Source organism: Schistocerca cancellata, chromosome 1 (genome assembly GCF_023864275.1).
Source record: "Schistocerca cancellata isolate TAMUIC-IGC-003103 chromosome 1, iqSchCanc2.1, whole genome shotgun sequence".
In the NCBI taxonomy this organism is placed as follows: Eukaryota; Metazoa; Arthropoda; class Insecta; order Orthoptera; family Acrididae; genus Schistocerca; species Schistocerca cancellata.
In genome coordinates this window covers 942,089,246-942,111,349 of record NC_064626.1, presented here as the reverse complement: position 1 = coordinate 942,111,349, position 22,104 = coordinate 942,089,246, and the positions used below count along the sequence as shown (strand labels likewise).

Below are 22,104 nucleotides of genomic sequence, written 5' to 3'. Positions count from 1 at the left end.
CCTGAGTCTATGTCTCTCCTCATCCTTACAACTTCCCACATTCTTACCTTCTACTTGCTTCCTAAAGTCTTTAAACCCAACCACCCAGGATGCCCCACTGTGGACGATTACCGTCTCCTAGACCAACGCTTTCAGCCTATTACCCACAACCTACCCTACTTATACAAAAATATCAACCATCTCTTCCACTGACTCTCCCCAGCACCCGTTCCTTAAACACTTGGTGCCCTGCTCATCACTACTGATGCCACCTCCCTTTGCACTAACATCCCTAATTCCCATTGCCTTCTCACTACTGAACAGCAGCTTTCCCAATGCCTGACAGATTCCAACCCTACAACCTCCTTACTGGTCACCATGACCAACTACAACCTCACCCACAATTACTTCTCCTTTGACAGTATCACCTACAAACAAATCCACAGTTAGGCAACCAGCACACTCATGGCTCTATCCTATGCCAACCTATTCATGGGCCATCTAGAGGAATCCTTCCTAAACATCCAAAATCCTAAACCTCTACCCGATACAGATTCTTTGATGAAACCTTCATGATCTAGAGCAAGGGTGAGGACACCATATTCACATTTCTCCAGAACGACAACACCTTCTCCCCATTGGCTTCACCCGGTCCTCCTTAACCCAACAAGCCACCTTCATCGATATTGACCTCTACCTCGAAGATGGCTACATTAGTACCCCTGTCCATATCAAACCTACCAACCACTAGCAATAACATGACTTTGATATGAGCGTTGGAACTTAAATAGTGGCAACTATTTATTCACAACCGATACAAAAGAGTTACATCTTTGGACCTGTTATTGTCCTTCAAAGTAGTCACGAGTGTCATGTAGAACCCGTTGCCAGCGATGTGCAAGGCGTAGTATACCGTTAGCAGAGCCTGTTCTGTTGATGGTGCGAATGGAACGATCTACTGCCTGTCAATCTCTGCAAAGTCACAAGGACTTAAGTCCGGGGAGTATGGTGGATGGTACAGTACTTCCCAGTCCCATCGACCAAACAGAGCAGCCACAGCTTGCACTATATGCACCCACCCATCATTTTGCATGAAAATGCGCGGGCAAAAGATGGCAACGGGTTCTACACAATGCTGGTGACTACTTTGAAAGACAGTAACAGATGCAAACACGTCACTCTTTTGTATCGGTTGTGAATAAATAGTTGCCACTATTTAAGTCCCAACCCTCACCACTCATTCCACACAAAGAAGTCCCTTCCATACAGCATAGCCACAGTTGCATCTGTAGTGATTAGCAGTTGCTCTTGAAATATACAAAGGGTCTCACTGAGGCCTTCACAGATCAAAATTACCATCCCAACCTTGAACAGAAACAGATCTCCCATGCTTTATCTCTCCAGTCACCCACCACCTACCAAAGTCCCACCATCTGGCCAAAGCGGAGGATTCCCCTTGTGATTCTGCACCACCCGGGACTGGAGTAACTGAATCACATCCTCTGCTAGAGTTTCAATTACTTCTCGTCTTGCTCTGAAATGAAGCATATTCTATTTGCTATCCTTACACCGCACCCACAGTGGGATTCTGCCACCCAACAAACCTACACAATATCCTTGTCCATCCCTACACATCCCCTGCTCCCAATCCCTTGCCACATGGTTCATAGCCCTGTTCCATATATCTTCCCACCACCACCACCTACTCCAGTCCAGTCACAAGCATCACCTACCCCATCAAAGGCAGGGTTGGATATGATTTTAAGGCCTGGACACATTTAGAGTAGATTGTATCAAGCTTAGTTACTTTTTTCCATATTATGGCTAGATGACAAGTATTCCTTCCTAGCTGTGAAGAATTTTCTTTTGCTTTTTTGATGCTACTGAATATCTCATTGGGGATTATTTCATTGTTTTGTTATTTTCTCTACAATACTCAAATTTTAAAATTTTTTCTCCATAAATTTTTGGTTCTTACAGCATTTTCAATATACCCTCCCTGTTTCACCACTGGTGGTTTTGGTATTATTATACTGTATTTTCTCAAAGTAGTATTATTCTAGCGTAATTCTCATTTAGGTTCAGTGCACCCATAAAACCATTATGTTCACATATTAAGTACTCATGCATGTGACAAAATAATTTCCAGAACTGCTGAAGATTGTTCCGTAAATGGGGTGTCCCAGCAGGAATGGTCAATATTCAGGATTTGACAGGAAGAATAATTCAAAGCAAGACAGTATAGTACACATGAACTCGAAATTCCAAACATTAAGAGCTATGAGAACTTGTTTATCTTTATTACTGTAAAATCAGTACTTCTATTGAACAAGTGCTCTTAGCTCTTAAGGTACGCATTTTAGAGCCCTTGTCTACTAAACAATTGTTTTTGGTCCATACTGCTTTCTCCAAAAATATGGAATAAAAAGAGTAAGCAGCAGAAAAGATTTGTTTCACAGCCTCAAAGATGATGATGTGCTCAAACCCCTTAAGTATGCATGTTCAAGCCCATGTTTACTCAACTTTTTCACTTTGAATGATGATTCCTGTCATATCCTCGTATATTGATCATTCCTCCTGGCACAACCTGTATATAGTACAGTCTAAGAGTGTATAAAATTATTATGTAAATGCTTGTCTGCGTAACACTACTTTTTAGTCACAAAAAACTATGCAGGTTACTCACCTAAATCTGTCTTCACGTCTCTGGTGAATATCATGTGTCTGTGCCAATGCAAAGTATGCGTAATCAATAGAGGCATATGTAATCAGGAAAGGCATGGTGACAACAGGTGCAAGTGTATTTATCTGTCCAACTAGGATGAAAGTCAGCGTAACGACTGCAACCACTGCCAATGAATACAGTGGCACTTTATTGGGACCCCGCTGCAAAATGTTAAATTTAATCACTACACAAAAGTAATTATTCTCATTTTCACATTATTCATAAAGGATACAGTTATGAACATAATGGGAAACGTAAAAATAATAATACTACTCCTGCATCACAATGAACACACATCAAATTGAGACCCAAACTGATAATGAAGTATTAATAATTTCAAAAATGTACTGACTCAATGTTTTGATTTCAAAATGTGGGCTAGTTAGAGAGAGAGAGAGAGAGAGAGAGAGAGAGAATGCCTGTTTTATTTTTCTTTCTATCTTGACCAACACCCTCTGTCCATAACTCGCTTCATGCTACCTTAACATCACAGATCAGGAACCATCCATACTCAGCCAAGACTGGCCAACTTCTCTAAGGGATAGGTGTATGCAACATGGGACAAGAGAGGGCACTATCGGGCTATAGGGTACAGAGTTTCTATTCACTTCAGAATCCTGACAAATTAACATTTGGCACTGCTGAGCATCAAGGAAAATGCAGCTCTGCTACACAATTTACGTTTATTAAGTTGTCATACAGATTACTGGAAATATTCCATTTCTTTGGCACAACAGCACTTTTGGCACTACCATACAGTCAAGGAGAATGCAAAACTTTATGAAACATTGCCAAAATAGAGTCGCCAATTTGTCCACTCATTTGCTCCGTGTGTGTGTGTGTGTGTGTGTGTGTGTGTGTGTGTGTGTGTGTGTGTGTGTGTTGCTAGAAAAAAACTAGTACCTGAAAGCTAGCATGAATGCTGTTTTCTATCATTTGTTTCTCTACTCTAGGCAGCAATCCACTATACGTGAGTGCTTGCCTTCCTCTTATTTTACGTATTGCTCTATCCAAGAATTTCCATTATCGTTCTATATGGCAGAAGAACTAAAGCAGTCCCTGGAAGTAAAAAATGGCCATATTATAAGGCAGGTGTTCTCATCTGTGGATCCAAATGCAAATTTGGAAAGAAAAAATTGTCATGTTCTGCACTAGAAAAGAGAAATATGATGTGAAATTTCAAAGTCTCCCCAAGAATTGAAACCTTTTTGATGTCTATATAGGGTGCAACATAGCACAACATTCAGTCAAAGAGTTATAAATTTCGCATCTCAGTTAGCATGATTGCAAAATAAGTTGTCAACCTGAAGAGGCAAAGATGGTTTTGGTTCAGTCACAAGCTTTTAAATAAAGAGCCAGTGCTGTAAATCTAGGTGAATAATTCCTTTTGCAGAACCTCCACGATAAACATATTTTCAAAAAGATATTTGGTTAAGGCATACAAATTATGCAATAAATCCATTAACATGATCACACCTGAAATTTTGTAATCAGTGTTACGTATGACACCAAAATCGAACAGATTTTTTGGAGTTCATTTCCCGTATTTCCACGTCGAAGAATATTGATCAATGAAATTTTTTCACCACTTCTTTTCTGAGTCTGTTTTCTTAATTTTCAGTGTTAACCTAACGTTATTGCTATATGCATAAAACATATTTTGTAAACAGCTCTTTATTTCCTAATTCACAGGTTATGCTGGATTTGATCAAATGCAGATGTAATTTAGGATTATTAACCCAAGAAGACTGCATACATTATCAGATTAACAAAATATAAAGATGTATGCTGCACACGTTAATAAAATGCATATTTAATATGCCTCAAAAAAGATATTGAGTGTACAATTATCATTTCCTGAGATACAATAATTTTTGTGTATCTTATACAAAATTTAGTTCTTGGTGCACAAAAGTCTTCAAACTCACTCAGTCAGTTACATCAGAAATGACAATTTTAAAATCTTGTGTCTTCTTGGGTAAAATGTTATACGCACTCATACCCTAAACGTCCAAAACAACAGACACTGCATACTCATATACTTGAGTCACCTTGATGACTCATTAATCCACCACCTTCAGGAACACACAACTACGTTCGACTTCCTGCAGGAATCTCAAAGTATCGAGCATGGAGAACAGGGATGGGGACTGTGGGTAGGTGGCATTAGGTGGGAAGGAGGGTTGGACGAGGGGTGTATCAAGATAGTCCGTGCAATTGCAATGACCACTGTGTCCAGGTGGCACAGTGATTAATGCAACTGCCTAGTAAGCAGGAGATCCCAAGTTCAAATACCAGCCCAGAACATATTTCCACTCAGTGCAGCCGACTCCACATAAAGTCTCGATGCAGTTGACATCCTGAGTTCCTTCTCCTTCCTTCCCCCTCCCCCCCCCCCCCCCCTTCCCCACCATCCATTTACATAATTTTCCTGTTTTCTTTCCGAGTGCTGTATATCAAATGGTTCAAATGGCTCTGAGCACTATGGGACTTAACTTCTGAGGTCATCAGTCCCCTAGAACTCAGAACTACTTAAACCTAACTAACCTAAGGACATCACACACATCCATGCCCGAGGCAGGATTCGAACCTGCGACGTAGCGGTCGAGTGGTTCCAGACTGTAGTGCCTAGAACTGCTCGGCTACCCCGGCCGGCTCCTGTATGTCATCCTCCATTAGCTTTATTCCCCTCTTATCCTATCAAGTGCACTCCACTCAAACTAGGTCCTCTCAGATAGAAATGGAAGCTTCAGCCATTGTACATGCTGTGAAGAAATTGCATTCTTTTTTTATGGTACCAAATTCCATCTCATCACTGATCACAAATCACTGGTTTCTTTACTCAGTCCTTCTGCATCATTTTCAGATAAAGCAACACACTGAATTCAAAATTGGGCTCTTTTTCTATCACGTTACAACTATGAGATTCATTTCCACCCTAGGAATCAACATGCAAATGCCAATGCTCTGTCTCACCTGCTGGCTGGTCCAGACCTAGGATTTGATCAGGAGGAATTGCTTTGTTTCCACATTCATACCACCGCATGGCAGACAGTTCATGGTTTTCCTATTGGTACAACATGACTGGCTGGATTCATCACCTTCTCGTATGTCGGACCCCCTCTGTAATTATTACATCTTTCCACATCGGTTCTCTGTCATGGGTGGTGTTCTGCTTTTACACACGAATCATGCTCCCTTTGAGTAGTGGTCCCCTCAGCACTTTGTTTGGAGGTTCTCCATTTATTACATGCAGATCATTGGAGTGTATCATCCACAAAAGTGTTGGCCAGTCGACATGTGTTTTGGCCAGCTTAGACAGTGACATTACCCATCTGGATTCCTCCTGTTCACAGTGTATGAGTATCAAACAGCTTCCCGGGCATTGTCATCTCCATGGCTGACACCATCACATGCATGGGACCGTATACATGTGGACTTCACTGGCCTCTTTCTCAGTGCTTATTGGCTATTGGTCACTGACGCATATTCTTGTTTTCCGGATGTCGTTCATTGCATTTTAACTTCCACAACTGCCACTGTTACAGCCTCGCACAAAATTTTTCACCTGGAGGCTTGTACACGATGTTAGTGTTTGATAATGGTCCACAATTTTCATTGCAAGAGTTTGCAGCATTTGAGATGCCTGTGGTATCTGTCATATCCTTGCCCCACTGTTCCATCCACAGTCTAATGGTGAGGTGGAACAGCTAGCGCAAATATTCAAGACTCGCATGAAAAAATATATTGCCAACTCTTCGTCCGATGTTGCCTTAGATCAGTTTTTCTCCTTGTAATATTTCATGCCATTCAGCAAGAAGAGCCCACCGGAGCTACTTCGTGGGTGCCAGCCAAGGACACTGCTACACCTCCTGCATCCTCCACTTGAATATCAACCCGTACAGCTGCCATGCCTCTTTTGGCCAGGTATGACTGACTGTGTGCACGGTTTTGGACGTCAGCCTAAATGCATTCCAGCTTTCATTGCCAGATGCCAGAGGCAACGTCTCTGTGAGATCTGCATGGTGGATGGCCTCTGCTTGAGGCATCGTGATCAGCTTCGCCTTCGCGTGGATGGCTGGGGCCTGCTGTCACACCATCACCTCCAAGCCCGCCCACATCAGGTGTCACGTAACCTGCTGCTGCCAGTTCTCCTCTTCCAGAGGTGTGACGGCATCCCTCCTTGTTGGCCAAACCAGCAGTTCCTCAACTGCTTCTGACACAGTCATCAGGGGTTCCATCACCCATTACTGAGCACCCGCTGATACCAGTATCATCAGCACCATGAGCACCATCACCAGAGCTGATGCCTGAGGTTGATATGGAAGCAGCCCTGGTGTCACTGGTGTTGCCATATGGCCGAAAGCTTTAATTGTGAGAGTTTTTTTGGTTGTGCCTACCTGTGACTCAACATCTCCATTTTCCTTCTCATAATATATAAATATATAGCAAACCTACTATTAGTATCCCTTGTTCCTTAAATAAATGTCCGAAAGGCGATCTTGGCTGGGTTCCAGCTATTACTTTGATTATACACTCTCGTGCACTGAATACTTTTTCCTTGATGATAGATTACATGAAAATATGATGCCATATGAAAGCAGTGAATGAAAGTAGGCTTAGTAGGCTAATGTGCTTACATGTTTACTGCCAAAACTTGCAATAACACTACTAGCATAGGTAGCTAAACTCAAACGTTTCAGCAGATCGGCAATGTCTTTCCTTCAGTTCAATCTCTCATCAATGTACACCCCAAACATTTGGAATATTCTGCCTTAGCTACAGACTTCTGCTCAAACTCATACCTACTCATACTTAAGCTTATCTAGAAGAATTCAATGATTTGCACAATCAGAAGCATATTAGAGATCACAGAAAATTTCAATTGATTATGTTCAGTTACTCAGAGAATTTAATATCTATTTTGATCAGTGAATGCATCTATAGCATTTTCTGCTTAAAAGCCTTTCTGAAAACCAAACTGGTATTTTGTTAGTATTTTATTTTTACAAACATATGAAGTTACTTTGAATACATTACTCTGCCAAGAAATTTAAAGAATGCCATCAGAAGTGAGACTGGGCAGTAGTTGTCGGCATCAGACCAATCCCCCTTTTTATGCAATGGTTTAATGACATAATATTTCAATCCATCAGGAAAATACCCTGTTTCAGTGAGTTTTTACGAATTTGGCTGAGCCTCCTACTTGTCTGCTGGGAACAAGCTTTCAGTACTTTGTCAGAGATGCCAAAAATTAAATGTGGGGTTTTACTTTTGAGTGAGTTTATTATTTTCCTTGAAAAGAATATATGGGTAGAATTTCAACTTTATCAGATTGGATAGGTATTTCCTCTTCCATGTACAGCTTTTCATTTTCTAATGAACATTTGGATCCTACTTTCTCCACATATATTTATTGATCCACTTAATTGCCCACATTTCAATACAGCTGACATATGAACAATAGGAAATTTGTTTGTATCCAAACAGGATACATCAAGTGTATTCAAAATTGCAAATAAGGACAAACATCAGCTGTAGAATGGAATGACGACTATAAAAATTTGTGGCAGACCAGGACTCGAACCCGGATTTCCCGCTTATCATGAGTGGTCGCCTTACCATTTGGTTATCTGTGAACGACTCATGGCCACACCCAAACTTCCACATGTCATCAACCATACGCTTACTGCATAGTGAGTGTAGTCACAGCAGTGCCTGCTCCTTTGGATACACATGCATGTCCAAAGGAACTTTAAATCGTAATCAGAATAACATAAGCACTGCAATATCATACACAGGCACTGCAATATTGTACCTGGATAGTAATTGGCATCAAAGTTTTTAGGCCATTTTGATGGTCATGTTTCAGCAGACGACATATGCATTATCTAACAGACTCACAAGAATTCGTTAAGTCACTACCATCCCAGGTGATTCCTGAAATTAAATGATTGCTATGGATATTCATGAATAACTTTTGACTGGAGCTTGCATAATTCTTAAATTAGGATGGCAGCTGGGTCTGCTACCACCAACTGGGAAGCAACAGAAAGTGAGGAATGGAAGTACCTATCTTTGTCAAAAATGAACTAGTTTCAAATATAATCACATGCAGGGAAGGTTATGCTGTCCTACTTATGGGATTGTGCAAACATGATTCCAGATCATGACATACCTGGAGGGAACATTCACTGCTTCATCATATTAAGAGCTCTGATTAGATTATCAATGAGATTTAATTAAATGAAAGGTAGAGAAATTGTTGATATGTTCCCATATAATTTTGTAACAACATAACCACAATATTTCTCTGTGTGTTTTATTCATATATGAACATCATCAAATTGTTGCCCTCAAGTTGTTGTTGTTGTTGTTGTTGTTGTTGTTGTCTTCAGTCCTGAGACTGGTTTGATGCAGCTCTCCATGCTGATCTATCCTGTGCAAGCTCCTTCATCTCCCAGTACCTACTGCAACCTACATCCTTCTGAATCTGCTTAGTGTACTCATCTCTTGGTCTCCCTCTATGATTTTTACCCTCCACGCTGCCCTCCAATGGTAATTTGTGATCCCTTGATGCCTCAGGACATGTTCTACCAACTGATCCCTTCTTTTAGTCAAGTTGTGCCACAAACTTCTCTTCTCCCCAATCCTACTCAATACCTCCTCATTAGTTACGCGATCTACCCACCTAATCTTCAACATTCTTCTGTAGCACCACATTTCGAAAGCTTCTATTCTCTTCTTGTCCAAACTATTTATTGTCCATGTTTCACTTCCATACATGGCTACACTCCATACAAATACTTTCAGAAAAGACTTCCTGACACTTAAAACTATACTCGATATTAACAAATTCCTCTTCTTCAAAAACGCTTTCCTTGCCATTGCCAGTCTACATGTTATATCCTCTCTACTTCGACCATCATCAGTTATTTTGCTCCCCAAATAGCAAAATTCCTTTACTACTTTAAGTTTCTCATTTCCTAATCTAATTTCCTCAGCATCACCCTACTTAATTCGACTACATTGCATTATCCTTGTTATCCACACTAAATTTCCACCATAACGTACGGGAGCCTGTGCCTTTGCAAGAGCTCACAGAACACAATGGACTCAAAAGCACATGCAAGAAACCTGACCATTAGCAACTTACCTACTGAATGTTGTCCTCATAGACCATGCACAGCAGACATTGCTCTCACACACATGTAGATTTTTGTATCACTGATTGTGGATTTGGGAGGAATTACTATTTGTTCAGATGGCAGGTAGACAGTAAGAACAACTTCTGAAATGGGAATTCATGTGCATCATGAGATTTGCGTGGAGTGTAGTTAACAATAGAACCATATTCACCACTCTGAGTGAGGTAACAGCATTGGGAGACAAAAGTGATTGTGCATGTTTGTTAACTCTGATAAAGGGCTTTGACCTGGAGTTCAGCAATTATCTACTTTTTCTTTAGGTGCCTGCTGACTGCTTTGCATGTCTTATTTGACAAACCCGCAATTTATTGTCCTAATCATATTTCAAAATGCAAATTAAATCATATGATAGCCACCCACCACTTTTTCTTCAATTTCTTTGTCCATGAAGGAAGCTGCACCTCATCAACATAACAAAGCCTTTTTTCCTCCATTTCAGCACAGAAGTGTGAGATATATATTTTCAGAAGTTCTCCACAATATTCAGTGAAGAGACCATACCAAAAATTTGTGAAATCCATAGATAATTTCCAACAACAGAGTAGAAGTGACGTACAGAAACAAACATGCTTGAATATACAGGATTGGCCGAAAGTCACAGAGGGGCAAAAGACTTATAACTGCACGTAGCTTTTTTATTCATTCTTTTCTCTGTTCTTATCTTTCAAAGTATGACAGAAGATGATTTACCATCCTTGAGTCTATGAAATATACATGGAAATTATTGATAAATGAAAAAGTTAATCACACTTCATGACTTTTGGCCAACTTTGTAGCTGTCACCGATATAATAAAAATTTCACGTAGCTGTTTCCACTTACCCCTCGTCCTAATATTTGTATGATAGGTATAACATTCTCATTGGCAACTGACTGTAGGACACGTGGTGTACCGTACATTGCCCCTAGGCAGCTGGACATTGAAGACACGTACAAACCAGCTAGCAATAAAACACCTGTAACAATTTCATTCATTGTCAGAAGTGTAAATGATAATACCTTATGGTCAAGAACACAAGTGTAACACATACTAACAAATACTGAACAAAGAAGACCCTGCCATTTTAAAAGAAAGAAAAACTAAATAAACAGAACAATACAGAAATGCCTGACAATATACCTTCTGTGCTAATGAATGCTGAACATCTGAAATGCTGTGTCAGGCACAAATGCAAAGCACTTTAAAGAAATATGGCAGAAAATTGTTCATCTACCACCATACAACAGTATGTAATACAACTTTTTGTAAAGGAGAACATGGCAATTACTGAAATTTGTTATTTATTTATTATTTATTAATTGGTATTGCACAAATGGAATAGCTTTAACCTTCAAAAAACAGAGCTCATCCAGTTTAATAATGTCATAAATATGTTGTCTCCTCTTAACACATAGTTTAGGATCAGCTATTTTTGCCATCAGAATAATTGCCAACTATATGGAAACAGAAATTAAGTATTACACATGCTTCACGTATTTTCATTCATTACTGTCCTACAACATAATACCTGGACTCTTCAAGTAAGGCAAAAGGCATTCACTCCACAAAAGTAAACTGATTTGGTTTTGAAGTTATAGCAGTAGCAGTGTTTAAAGACAAAACTTCAGTAATTAGTATTATCACTGGTTTTCTGTGGCCTACCACGAACTCCTCTCCTGTGCCAGCCTTTTTACCTCAGAGTAGCACTTGCAACCTATGTTCGCAATTATTTGCTGGATACATCCCAATCTCTACATCTTAACAGATGTCCAATCATCATGTCCCTTCTTCTTGTCAGTGTTTTCCACATATTCCTTTCCTCATCAATTCTGTGCAGTATCTCCTCATCTAATCAGTATACCTAATTTTCAACATTCTCCAGTAGAATCACATCTCAAACACATCTATTCTTTTCTGTTTCAGCTTTCCCATCGTCTATGTCTCACTGCTATACAATTCTGTGCTCCAAATTTACTTTCTGAGAAATTTCTTCCTCTAAGACCTATGTTTGATAGTAGTAGAATTCTAATGGCCAGAAATGCCTTTTTCTGCCAGTGCTCATCTGCTTTTCATGTCCTCCTTGCTCCATCCATCATGTGTTATTTTGTCATCTAGGTAGCAGAATTCCTCAACTTCACACACTTCGTGATCACCAAATATAATGTTATGTCCCTGTTCTCATTTCTGCTACTTTTCATAACCTTCATCTTTCTACAATTTACTCTCAGCCCCATATTCTGTACACATTAGACTGTTCATTCCATTCAACAAGTCCTGTAATTCCTCACTTTCACTGAGGACAGCAATGTCATCAGTTAATCTTAACAATGATATACTTTCATCTTGAATTTTAATCCCACTCTTTTATTTCCTTCATAGCTTCTTCGAAGTATGGATTGAACGACAGGGGTGAAAAACTACATCCCTGTCTCACACCTTTTTTAATCTGTGCTCTCCATTCTTGGTCCTCCACTCCTAATATTCCCGCTTGGTTCTTGTACATGTTGTATATCTCTTGTCTTCCCCTATAGCTTACACTTATTTTTTGCAGGATTTCAAACATCTTGCATCATTCAATGTCTAACACTTTTTCCAGGCCAACAAATCTTGCGAAAGTGTCTTGATTCTTCTTCAGTGTTGCTTCCAGTATGAACCGCAATATCAAACTGCCTCTCTGGTGCCTTTACCTTTCCTAAAGGCAAACTGATCTTCGTCTAACAGATCCTCAATTTTCAATTTTCTTTTACATTCTTTTATATATTATTCTTGTCAGCAACATGGCTGAATGAGCTGTTGAGCAGAATGTATGATAATTCTTGCACTTCTCGGCTCTTGCTATCTTGGGAACTGTTTGGATGATGTTTTTCTGAAAGTGTGATGGTATATCGCCCGTCTCATAAATTCTACATACCAATGTGAATAATCATTTCAGGTTTTCTTGATTCCCTACCACGTTTAAATTCTGCCATTCCATGCCCCGACTTGTAGAACATTATCCTTTCGTTGGTTATTCAATCTTTTACTCATGGTCACCTCCCCCCTGGCAGCCCTGTCCTGCAGATCCCAACGGAAGACTGGACTGAAATCTTTTGCTGATGGGGAGATCATCACGACACTTTCAATTACGGGCCACATCCTGTGGATATATGTTATATTTCTCTTTAATGCAGTGGTTTCCATTGCCTTCTGCATCCTCATGCCTTTGATCATCGCTGATTCTTCCACTTTTTAGGCCAGTTTCCCAGGCCAAGGGAAAGGGAGTGCTCTGAACCTCTGTCTACTCCTCTGCCCTCTTTGACACGGTGGCTGGCAGATGAGTGCGACTTCTCATGTCAGAAGTCTTCGGCCGTCATTGCTGGCGTTCGCTGGGTTTGAACCCAGGACAGAGGACATTTTGATTACCAATCAAAGAGGCTATCCCTAGACCATAGGAGCGCAATGAATTCAGTACATTACTGTTTGTAAAAAGTAAAACACTCAGAATCAATGGTCTGCAACATGCCATGATAAGAAAATGTGTAGAACAGCAAACCATAATAAGTGATTTAACTAGCAGATTGGTGATGTGCACGTAGGTCCAATAGTGCCCTTTTTTTTTGTGTGACCAGACGGGTCTGTGTCATGCAATGCTCAGTCAGCGTGGAGTTATCATACGAAATGGAAATGAGTAACCAAGTGCCACTATGCCTCACATCCATCACAGGTTTGAATCTTGGCATGTGGGAGCATTTGACGAGGGCAGAATGATTGTCATCTGGGAGGCATGTCTGTCGTTCTGTGACACTGCAGCTCATGCACAACATGCTGCTTCAATAGCACGGCGTATGTGGAACCAGTGGAGAGAAGAATACAGCACTGCATCAACAGGCTAGTGGATGACACAATGTGACCACAGCATAAGATGACTACCATCTTGTCTGCTTGGCCGTACTGGACAGAACATCTTCCACCACAGTGTTGGTGCAACATCGGAGCACTGCAACCTGTCGGCGCCGATGGTTCAATGGCATCTTCTGCAGACTGAAATTGTGGCAAGCATGTTATTGCTTTGGCTTCCATTGACCAGAACCCACCAATGCTGCAGAGTGCAATGGGTGTGTGAACACCGACATGGCATGCTGAATGGCTTCAACTTGTCCTACAGTGATGGCTGCATATGTATTTAACAATTCCACGATGAAAACAGTCAGCACATTGTATTGTTGAGCAGCATAGCAAACAAATGCCAAGTGAAGTGCGATGGTTTGATGCAACATTGCCTATAACACGCGATCTCACCTCCTACTTTTTCAGGGCATTCTGAACAGCTACACTACATCAGGGAGGTTTACCAGCCCAAGACACTGCCCTTCCTCTGTTTAGCTCTGACCAAGTTTTGCAGGGCAAGTCAAATCACAGTGATTTTTGAGTGACACATGGCATATTATTATTCTGTTGTTCTATCCATTCTTGAGTCAGTGTGCTTGTATGACTCTCCTCATCATCCACAGTGCCCCTACTATTTTTGTTGGTCGTTTCATGAGCAGAATCAGTTATGATTTGCATCACTGATGTCTTACTGGGTTATAAGATTTTTACCACCCATTATCTGTTTGTACTCATTCATGACAGCATTCATGTGTTGTAGTTGATGGGGTGGAATCAGTACTATTAGCTGTTCCCTAAGAGTTGATTTGATGACGTCAGCAGTCATTCTCATGATGTTATTTAGCTGCATCTATTTTTTGTATGTGTGGGCTGTTTGACCAAATTGAGGACGACCGTTCATTGGTTGAGAAGACAAGATCCAGAGTAGAATAATGTAGAGTGCATGGCGATGTTCCCCAGGTTGTTTGACATAGCTTTTGAATGATTTGTAGTTTGAGAGCTATAGAAATATCATAAATGCAATACTAAAAGGGGAATAATTAGTTAAATAAAAATTATTTTTAATATATATGTTTTTAATTGGTCTAAGAAGTATAAATAGTTTATCCTAGCCCCATGATTCCTAACCATATAAAAAAAGTCCTGAATATATGGGACTATGCATTTGTAATAACTATGAAAATACTTGTAGGTTTTAAAATGAAAAATGTGGGGCACATGTAATAGATAATAGTAGGGAGGTGAACTACTCATGCATCAATTACATAATGCTTGTGCTCCACATCTTTAATTTTAAATCTTACAAGTATTTTCATAGTTATTGAAAATTCACACTCACAAAGTTTCAGAACTATCTGGATTGGGCCAGGAATCTGAATGGGGCTAGGAGAAATTCCTCCAATTTAAAAATGTGATATACTAAAAATTCATTTTTATTTAAGTTGTTATTTTCTGCTTTCTAATCTTGTGTATGTGAAATTTTTCAATCAATTTAATTTAAAACATTGTGATGATCTTACAACTAAGACACGAGGTAAATTTCAGGTTTTTCCCCTTCACCTGTGTCAACCATTATACTGCTTCCTCCTATGTTAATCTTGTAAAAAGACTGTGAAAGTAAAAATTAGAGAGTTGAGCTCACATGTAAGACTACCAGTAATCAGTCATCAATGGCAATGGTACACAAAATACTCTCTACCACACACCAGACACGAAAGCGAGTTGATATAGCACTGTCATCCAGTTATGAGCTATGGTGAAAGTTTCAAGGCTCTACTAGTTCATTGGTAAGTTAGTTTAAAATCAACTGCAAAATTTGTACTGAGCAGAGAAAAAGACAAGAAAGCTACCTAATAAAAACATAATAAAAAATGATTGTCACCTCTCTCTTGTGAGTCTAATTTTGACACATAAGTTGCTCTTGTGTATCATATAGGAATTCTCCAACAGAATTAAAAACACCCTAAACCTAACTATGCATGGTTACTCATGGTTACTTCTTAATATGCTAGTGTCCAAAATTAGAGCAACAAAAGGAAATTTTAGGACGTTGGATTTCTTTTACCACAAAACAGTATAAACAGGTGATAATAAAGTAGAAACAATGTAAAGAACACAGAACGTCAACAACTGCAACATGCATAACGGTAGACAAAAATGTTCTTAGTTTTTTTTCCCAACTTAATGGATTTGCACAAACATTCTGACAACTGGTTAATGTGTTCAGTATTTGGGGTGTGACCACCTCTGGCATCAATACAGACCTGACAACTATGGGACATGCTGTGAATAATGTCATCAGTCCCATGTTGATGCAATACTGCCCATTCTTCCTGCAGACCAACTCCCAAGTCTTGGAGAGCGGTTGGTGGATGCCGACGTGATGTAATATGCCTCCCTAGTGCATTCCAGACACGCTCTACAGTATTCAAATTGGGAGAGTGAGCAGGCCATGCCATGTTTAAAAAAAAAAAAAATCAACCACCCAGGCTCTATGTGGTCAAGCATTATTCACCGTCAATATGAAGTCTGGGCCCACAGTACCTTTCAACAACTGCCCATTAGACCCCAAGATCTCCTCAAGGTATCTCACAGCAGTTAAATCTTGCTGATTCACCCATACAATTTCATAAAGAAGCGTCTGGGTGGTCAACATAATCCCTGGCCACACCGTTAGGGATCCTCCTCGGTATCGGTCCATTTGCAGAAATATTGTGTCCCAAAATCATGTTCCACATGCCCTCCAGATGAGAATCTGTTGAGAATCACTCTCCAGACCAAATCGGGACTCACCTGTGAAAAGAACACAGGCCCACCGATCGACCGTTTAGGTGGCACGTTGACAGCTCCATTCTAGATGTTCCCTTCTGTGAAGACACGCCGGAGGTAAACATACAGCAGCTCTCCAACAACACAGGCCACTCAGCAGGAGCCTTCTGTACACCATTTGTCTCCATACAACATGTCCACGCAATGCTGCGAGGTCAGATGCCAGTTGTAGTGCAGTAATAAGGTGGTACTGTCATGCCCACACATGGTCGGCCCTGTCTTGGTCTCTCAGATACAGTTTCGGTCTCTATAAACTGTCAACTCATTGGAGAAACAGCAATAATTCACATTAAGCCATCGGGTCCCATCACTTTGTGATTCTCCTGCTTCCATCTTCAGATGGCCCTCCACAGCAGACAGTATGTAGGCTGCTTCTCTGTGCCATAATGCACTATCTGTGGCTGTGTACACAGCGACTGTTTATGTGAGACTACCCTGCAAACACTACCCTGTTTGATATGTGCCCTGATATCATTGCTGGAGTGGTTGTCCGTTGATTGGAATGCCATCTACCATGTAGAACATGATTGTCACGACATCTGTTGATAGTTTGTACGATTATATCATGAGGACACAGGATGGAGAAATAGCAGTTTGTTGCTTTAATTTTGGACACCAGTGTATTTAGCATTACTTTACTGTCTAATTCACTCAAAAGAGTTATCAAAAAGTGATAATGTGACCAGTTTTAAGATTGGTTGTGCCAGCATTGTTATGTGCTTCCAAATCAATTAATGCTGTTAAGATAGTATTTATTAAAGCTATGGCTTGGATTTGATTTCGTTTTTTTTTTTTTTTTTAATTGATCCATGTTTCTGCCTTTTATTACATCTGTAATGTGAGCTTGTATCATGATGTTTACATTCAGTTACTGTTTAGTTGCAGGCAGAGAGAATGATCATGTGTGGGTGAGTTGTCCTTGTGAAGGTATGTGTGTTGTCTATTTTAGAAAAAAATCTTTTGGCCAAAAGTTCAACATGTATGGCAGCCTTTTTGTTGTGTCTGTATGTGACTCAACATCATCTCTATATGGTGAGTAGCAATCTTTCCTTTTCATTTATGTAATTACAAACAGCAGAGGGCCTGTAACACTTCCCTGGGTAACACCAGATATCACTTCTGTTTGACTTGATGACTTTCCATAAATTACTGTGAACTGTGAGGAAATCATGAATCCAGTTGCACAACTGAGACGATACTTCACAGGCATGCAATTTAAACAATACTATAATCCAAAGAATGGCTTCACAGGCTTTAAGGTCAAAGGGTTCTTAGCTTATGTAACACCCCTACACTGGCAACTACTGCCAAATACCAGTGAGTTGCTGTAGCTGCTAGCATGCATGTCAAACTCTTCTATTTGGCAAAAATAATTTAATAACAAAACAAACAGTTATGGTGAGCAATAGTGAGAATTATGGTCCACCTAAGACCTAAGTTGAAACAAGGCCCCGGGAGTAGACAACATTCCATTAGAACTGCTGATAGCCTTGGGAGAGCCAGTCATGACAGAACTCTACCATCTGGTGAGAAAGATGTATGAGACAGATGAAATACCCTCAGACTTCAAGAAGAATATAATAATTCCAATCCTAAAGAAAGCAGGTGTTGACAGGTGTGAAAATTACTGAACTATCAGTTTAGTAAGTCATGGCTGCAAAATACTAACACGAATTATTTACAGACGAATGGAAAAACTGGTAGAAGCAGACCTCAGGGAAGATCAGTTTGTATGCCATAGAAATGCTGAAATATGAGAGGCAATACTGACCCTACAAATTATCATAGAAGACAGATTAAGGAAAGACAAATCTACATTTCTAGCATTTGTAGATTTAGAGAAAGTTTTTGTCAATGTTGACTGAAATACTCTCTTTCAAATTCTGAAAGTTGTATGGGTAAAATACAGGGGGTGAAAGGCTATTTACAATTTGTACAGAAATCGGATAGCAGTTATAAGAGTCAAGGCGCAGGAAAGGGAAGTAGTGGTTGGAAAGGGAGCGAGTAGTCTATCCTTGATGTTATTCAATCTGTAAATCAAGCAAGCAGTATAGGAAACAAAAGAAAAGTTTGGAGTAGGGATTAAAGTCCATGGAGAAGAAATAAAAACTTTGAGGTTTGCCAATGACATTGTAATTCTGTCAGAGACAGCAGAGGACTTGGAAGAGCAGCTGAACAGAATGGACAGTGTCTTGAAAGGAGAATATAAGATGAATATCAACAGGAATAAAATGAGGATAATGGAATGTAGTCAAATTAAATCAGGTGATGCTGACAGAATTAGACGGGGGAATAAGACACTTAAAGTAGTTAATGAGTTTTGCTACTTGGGGAGCAAAATAACTGATGATGGTCGAAGTAGAGAGGATATAAAATGTAGACTGGCTATGACAAGGAAAGCATTTCTGAAGGAGACAAATTTGCTAACATTGAGTATACACTTAAGTGTCAGGAAGTCCTTTCTGAAAGTATTTGTATAGATTGCAGCCATGTATGGATGTGAAACACGGGCGATAAATAGTTTAGATAAGAAGAGAATACAAACTTTTGAAATGTGGTGCTACAGAAGAATGCTGATGATTAGATGGATACATTACATAACTAAAGAGTTGGTACTGAATAGAATTGGGGAGAAGAGGAATTTATGGTACAACTTGACTAGAAGAAGGAATCGGATGGTAGGACACATTCTGAGGCATCAAGGGATCACCAATTTAGTACTGGAGGGAAGTGTGAAGGGTAAAAATTGTAAAGGGAGACCAAGAGATGAATACACTAAGCAGATTCAGAAGAATGTAGGTTGCAGCAATTACTCAGAGGTGAAGAAACTTGCATACGGTAGAATAGCATAGAGAGCTGCATCGAACTAGTTTGTCAACTGAAGACCACAACAACAACAACAACAACAACAACAACAAGGGGGCCAAAACAATGGTTTGGTGTATGCAAGAATTACTTTCTCACTTAAGTATTACAGGAAATTGATGAGACACCTGACACGCTGCTTTCCACTACCCTTTAGCTCACAAGAAATCATTAATTCCATCCTTAAGACATGTTCATTATATGTTTACACACTTTTCATTATTCCAGCGTGTGTGTCAATGTGAAACTTTATATTTCTGAAACAACCAGTTACAATTATATTACAATAACAGACATTCGCTTGCATAGAAAGAATCAAGTCAGTAGCTTACAAGTCTGTAGTGGCCAGCTCCATTGGTTACTTGAAGCAGAGAATCATAGTACCCCTAAGCAAAAGTTCCACAGTGCACAATCTCCTACCAACATAGTTATAGAGGCTGTAGATGTAGAAATTTGCAGCAAGGATTTAGAAATAATAGTTAAGAAATGAACTGGGCTTAAAAATTGTACTTACTAACAATAGAAACTTTAGAGGCAATCATGAAGTCTGTGAGTAAAACATAGCGTTGACATGTTGATCCCAGGAACAACACAAAAATCAGATAGAGAAGTGTCCTGTAGGCAAATGAAAAATATTAGTTAATAATGGACACATTATTATCTTGAATTTAAATAAATAAAACAGGTATATTCAATTCTGAACATGAAAGTGTACAACATAAATGAACGATTATTAAAGTATGGAAAATGAATTAATAAGTAAAGCAACAGTTTCAAAATTATGAGTGTGAATGTCAACGGGAGTTTAAACTGGGGGAAAAATTGGAGATTGTTACACAACTCTGTTTTGCCACTCTGTGCAATTGCGAGCATTGACAGAAACAAATCAGCAAATTAAATACTTTGCTTCTTACCATTAAATAACAGCTTATGGAATTACATCCCAGAATATCTCAACTTTAGGGAAGAACACTTTCATAGCACAAAAGGAAATAAGAGTAAGACAGGGTATTCATTTATACGACTGCCTTCTAAATAATTATTTAATGAGTTAAGATACATCAACAGCAGCATTACAGTGTGTATACTGTAATATAACAGACAATAAACACGCAATATAGAATACAATACCCATTTTTAATGTACTATATGATACACGGATGTGAGTACTGTAATGTCTTATTACTACCATTCACATTTTGTCATTCATCACGTTAAAAAAAAAAAAAAATTAATTATGCAATACAGCTAATTTCAGAATGACAAAGTTAATTCCATTTACTATTATGCTCCACAATGTAACAAAAAACCAGGTGAACTAATATGAATAACTCTGAAATAAGATCTCGTGACACTGTTACAAACTGAAACAATTATGAAATTAAAAAGTAATTTACAGCCTTATGAAAGTAATTGTTTGCAGACCACATTATGAAAAATTTCACACAGAAAACAAATGTTGTCAGAATGCTGTGTGTGTCAAACATTTTCTGCCCTTTTGCAAAGCCCATTGCTGTCCTTGAAAGCATGTATGCAACTTCCTGTTATAAGTTTATTAGCTTGAGTAGGGACCTGCATAACTGTTATATTCCAGCATTCCAATTTTACAAGCAACTTCGTGGGGAGGCCAACCATAACTCAGAGACATTGTGAACAACAATAATAGCACTCAACACTCGATAACCATTCAAATTATCATAAAAATTATAAGAACTATGACAATTATAAAAATCCAAAAGCCTCATAGCTGCATGAAGGAGCTTTATTCATAACCATTGGTTTCACATCAATATAGATGAATCTTAAGTTTTATAATAGCTACATTTCCATACTGCAGATGGACAGTTACAGAATTCCAGCTTTGAGGAAGTTGTCCAATTTAAGAGTCAAACCACATTGGTGGGCTGTCATAATAATATTGAGTACAACTGAAAGATGCTTGTCAAAATGTATGAAGCATGAATTTTGAACAAGCCATGCCAGATAATGTACCAAAGGACATATTGTAAGATCTGATAGACACCAGGTGCATAAAACCAATATAAATAAAATTTAAAATCCCATGTGATGTGTGTAATCCTGCCATCTTTCTAAGAGACCAATGTGGTGCAAGCAGCCTGTGGAGGCTAGTAATACACTGGCTTTGGTTTTTGTTCACTAGAATGATACCTGCTCTACTGTTTGCAGCTGATCTGCTAACTGGAACTATGTAATCAGCTTGTATATCAATATCTGTGTATTTAGGCTACAGAATGGTGTGTGTGTGTGTGTGTGTGTGTGTGTGTGTGTGTGTGTGTGTGTTTATTCAATATATTTAATGTTTGTGCGCACACCAGTATCATCAAAGTCTCTGCTCAGAGAACTCAAGGGACAGAAGGGAATAATTGTGTGGATGAGAGACAAGACAGTTTGGTTTAGAACTTGTGACCATATGGGTGTGTTTTATGATGTGTTTCACACATCATGCGGTATATTGTCTGCACCCACTAGGCAAATTTACCGCATGTTTAATGACTAGCCCATTAATGGGATGAATTGTTCCATATCAGGTCACAATATTAACACTGTCCAATGTGCTACACCTTTGGAGAAGGATACTGAGGCAGAAGAGCCCACAGAAGCTGCACAAATCCACTGGGCACTTCTGCGACA

The 22,104-nt window shown here is 39.4% G+C and overlaps 1 protein-coding gene across 3 annotated transcripts in view; it reads right to left on the bottom strand.

Moving 5' to 3' along the window:
* The window catches only part of LOC126088105 (solute carrier family 12 member 8), a 189,238-nt gene that overhangs the window by 59,021 nt on the left and 108,113 nt on the right, over positions 1–22,104 (bottom strand). For all 3 annotated transcript variants that reach the window (XM_049906204.1, XM_049906212.1, XM_049906221.1), the window contains exons 7-9: positions 19,967–20,067; positions 10,734–10,867; positions 2,666–2,865 (exon numbers count right to left, since the gene is read on the bottom strand). In XM_049906204.1, the coding sequence (XP_049762161.1) occupies positions 2,666–2,865; positions 10,734–10,867; positions 19,967–20,067 (435 nt within the window). The remainder of the gene's footprint in view (positions 1–2,665; positions 2,866–10,733; positions 10,868–19,966; positions 20,068–22,104) is intronic.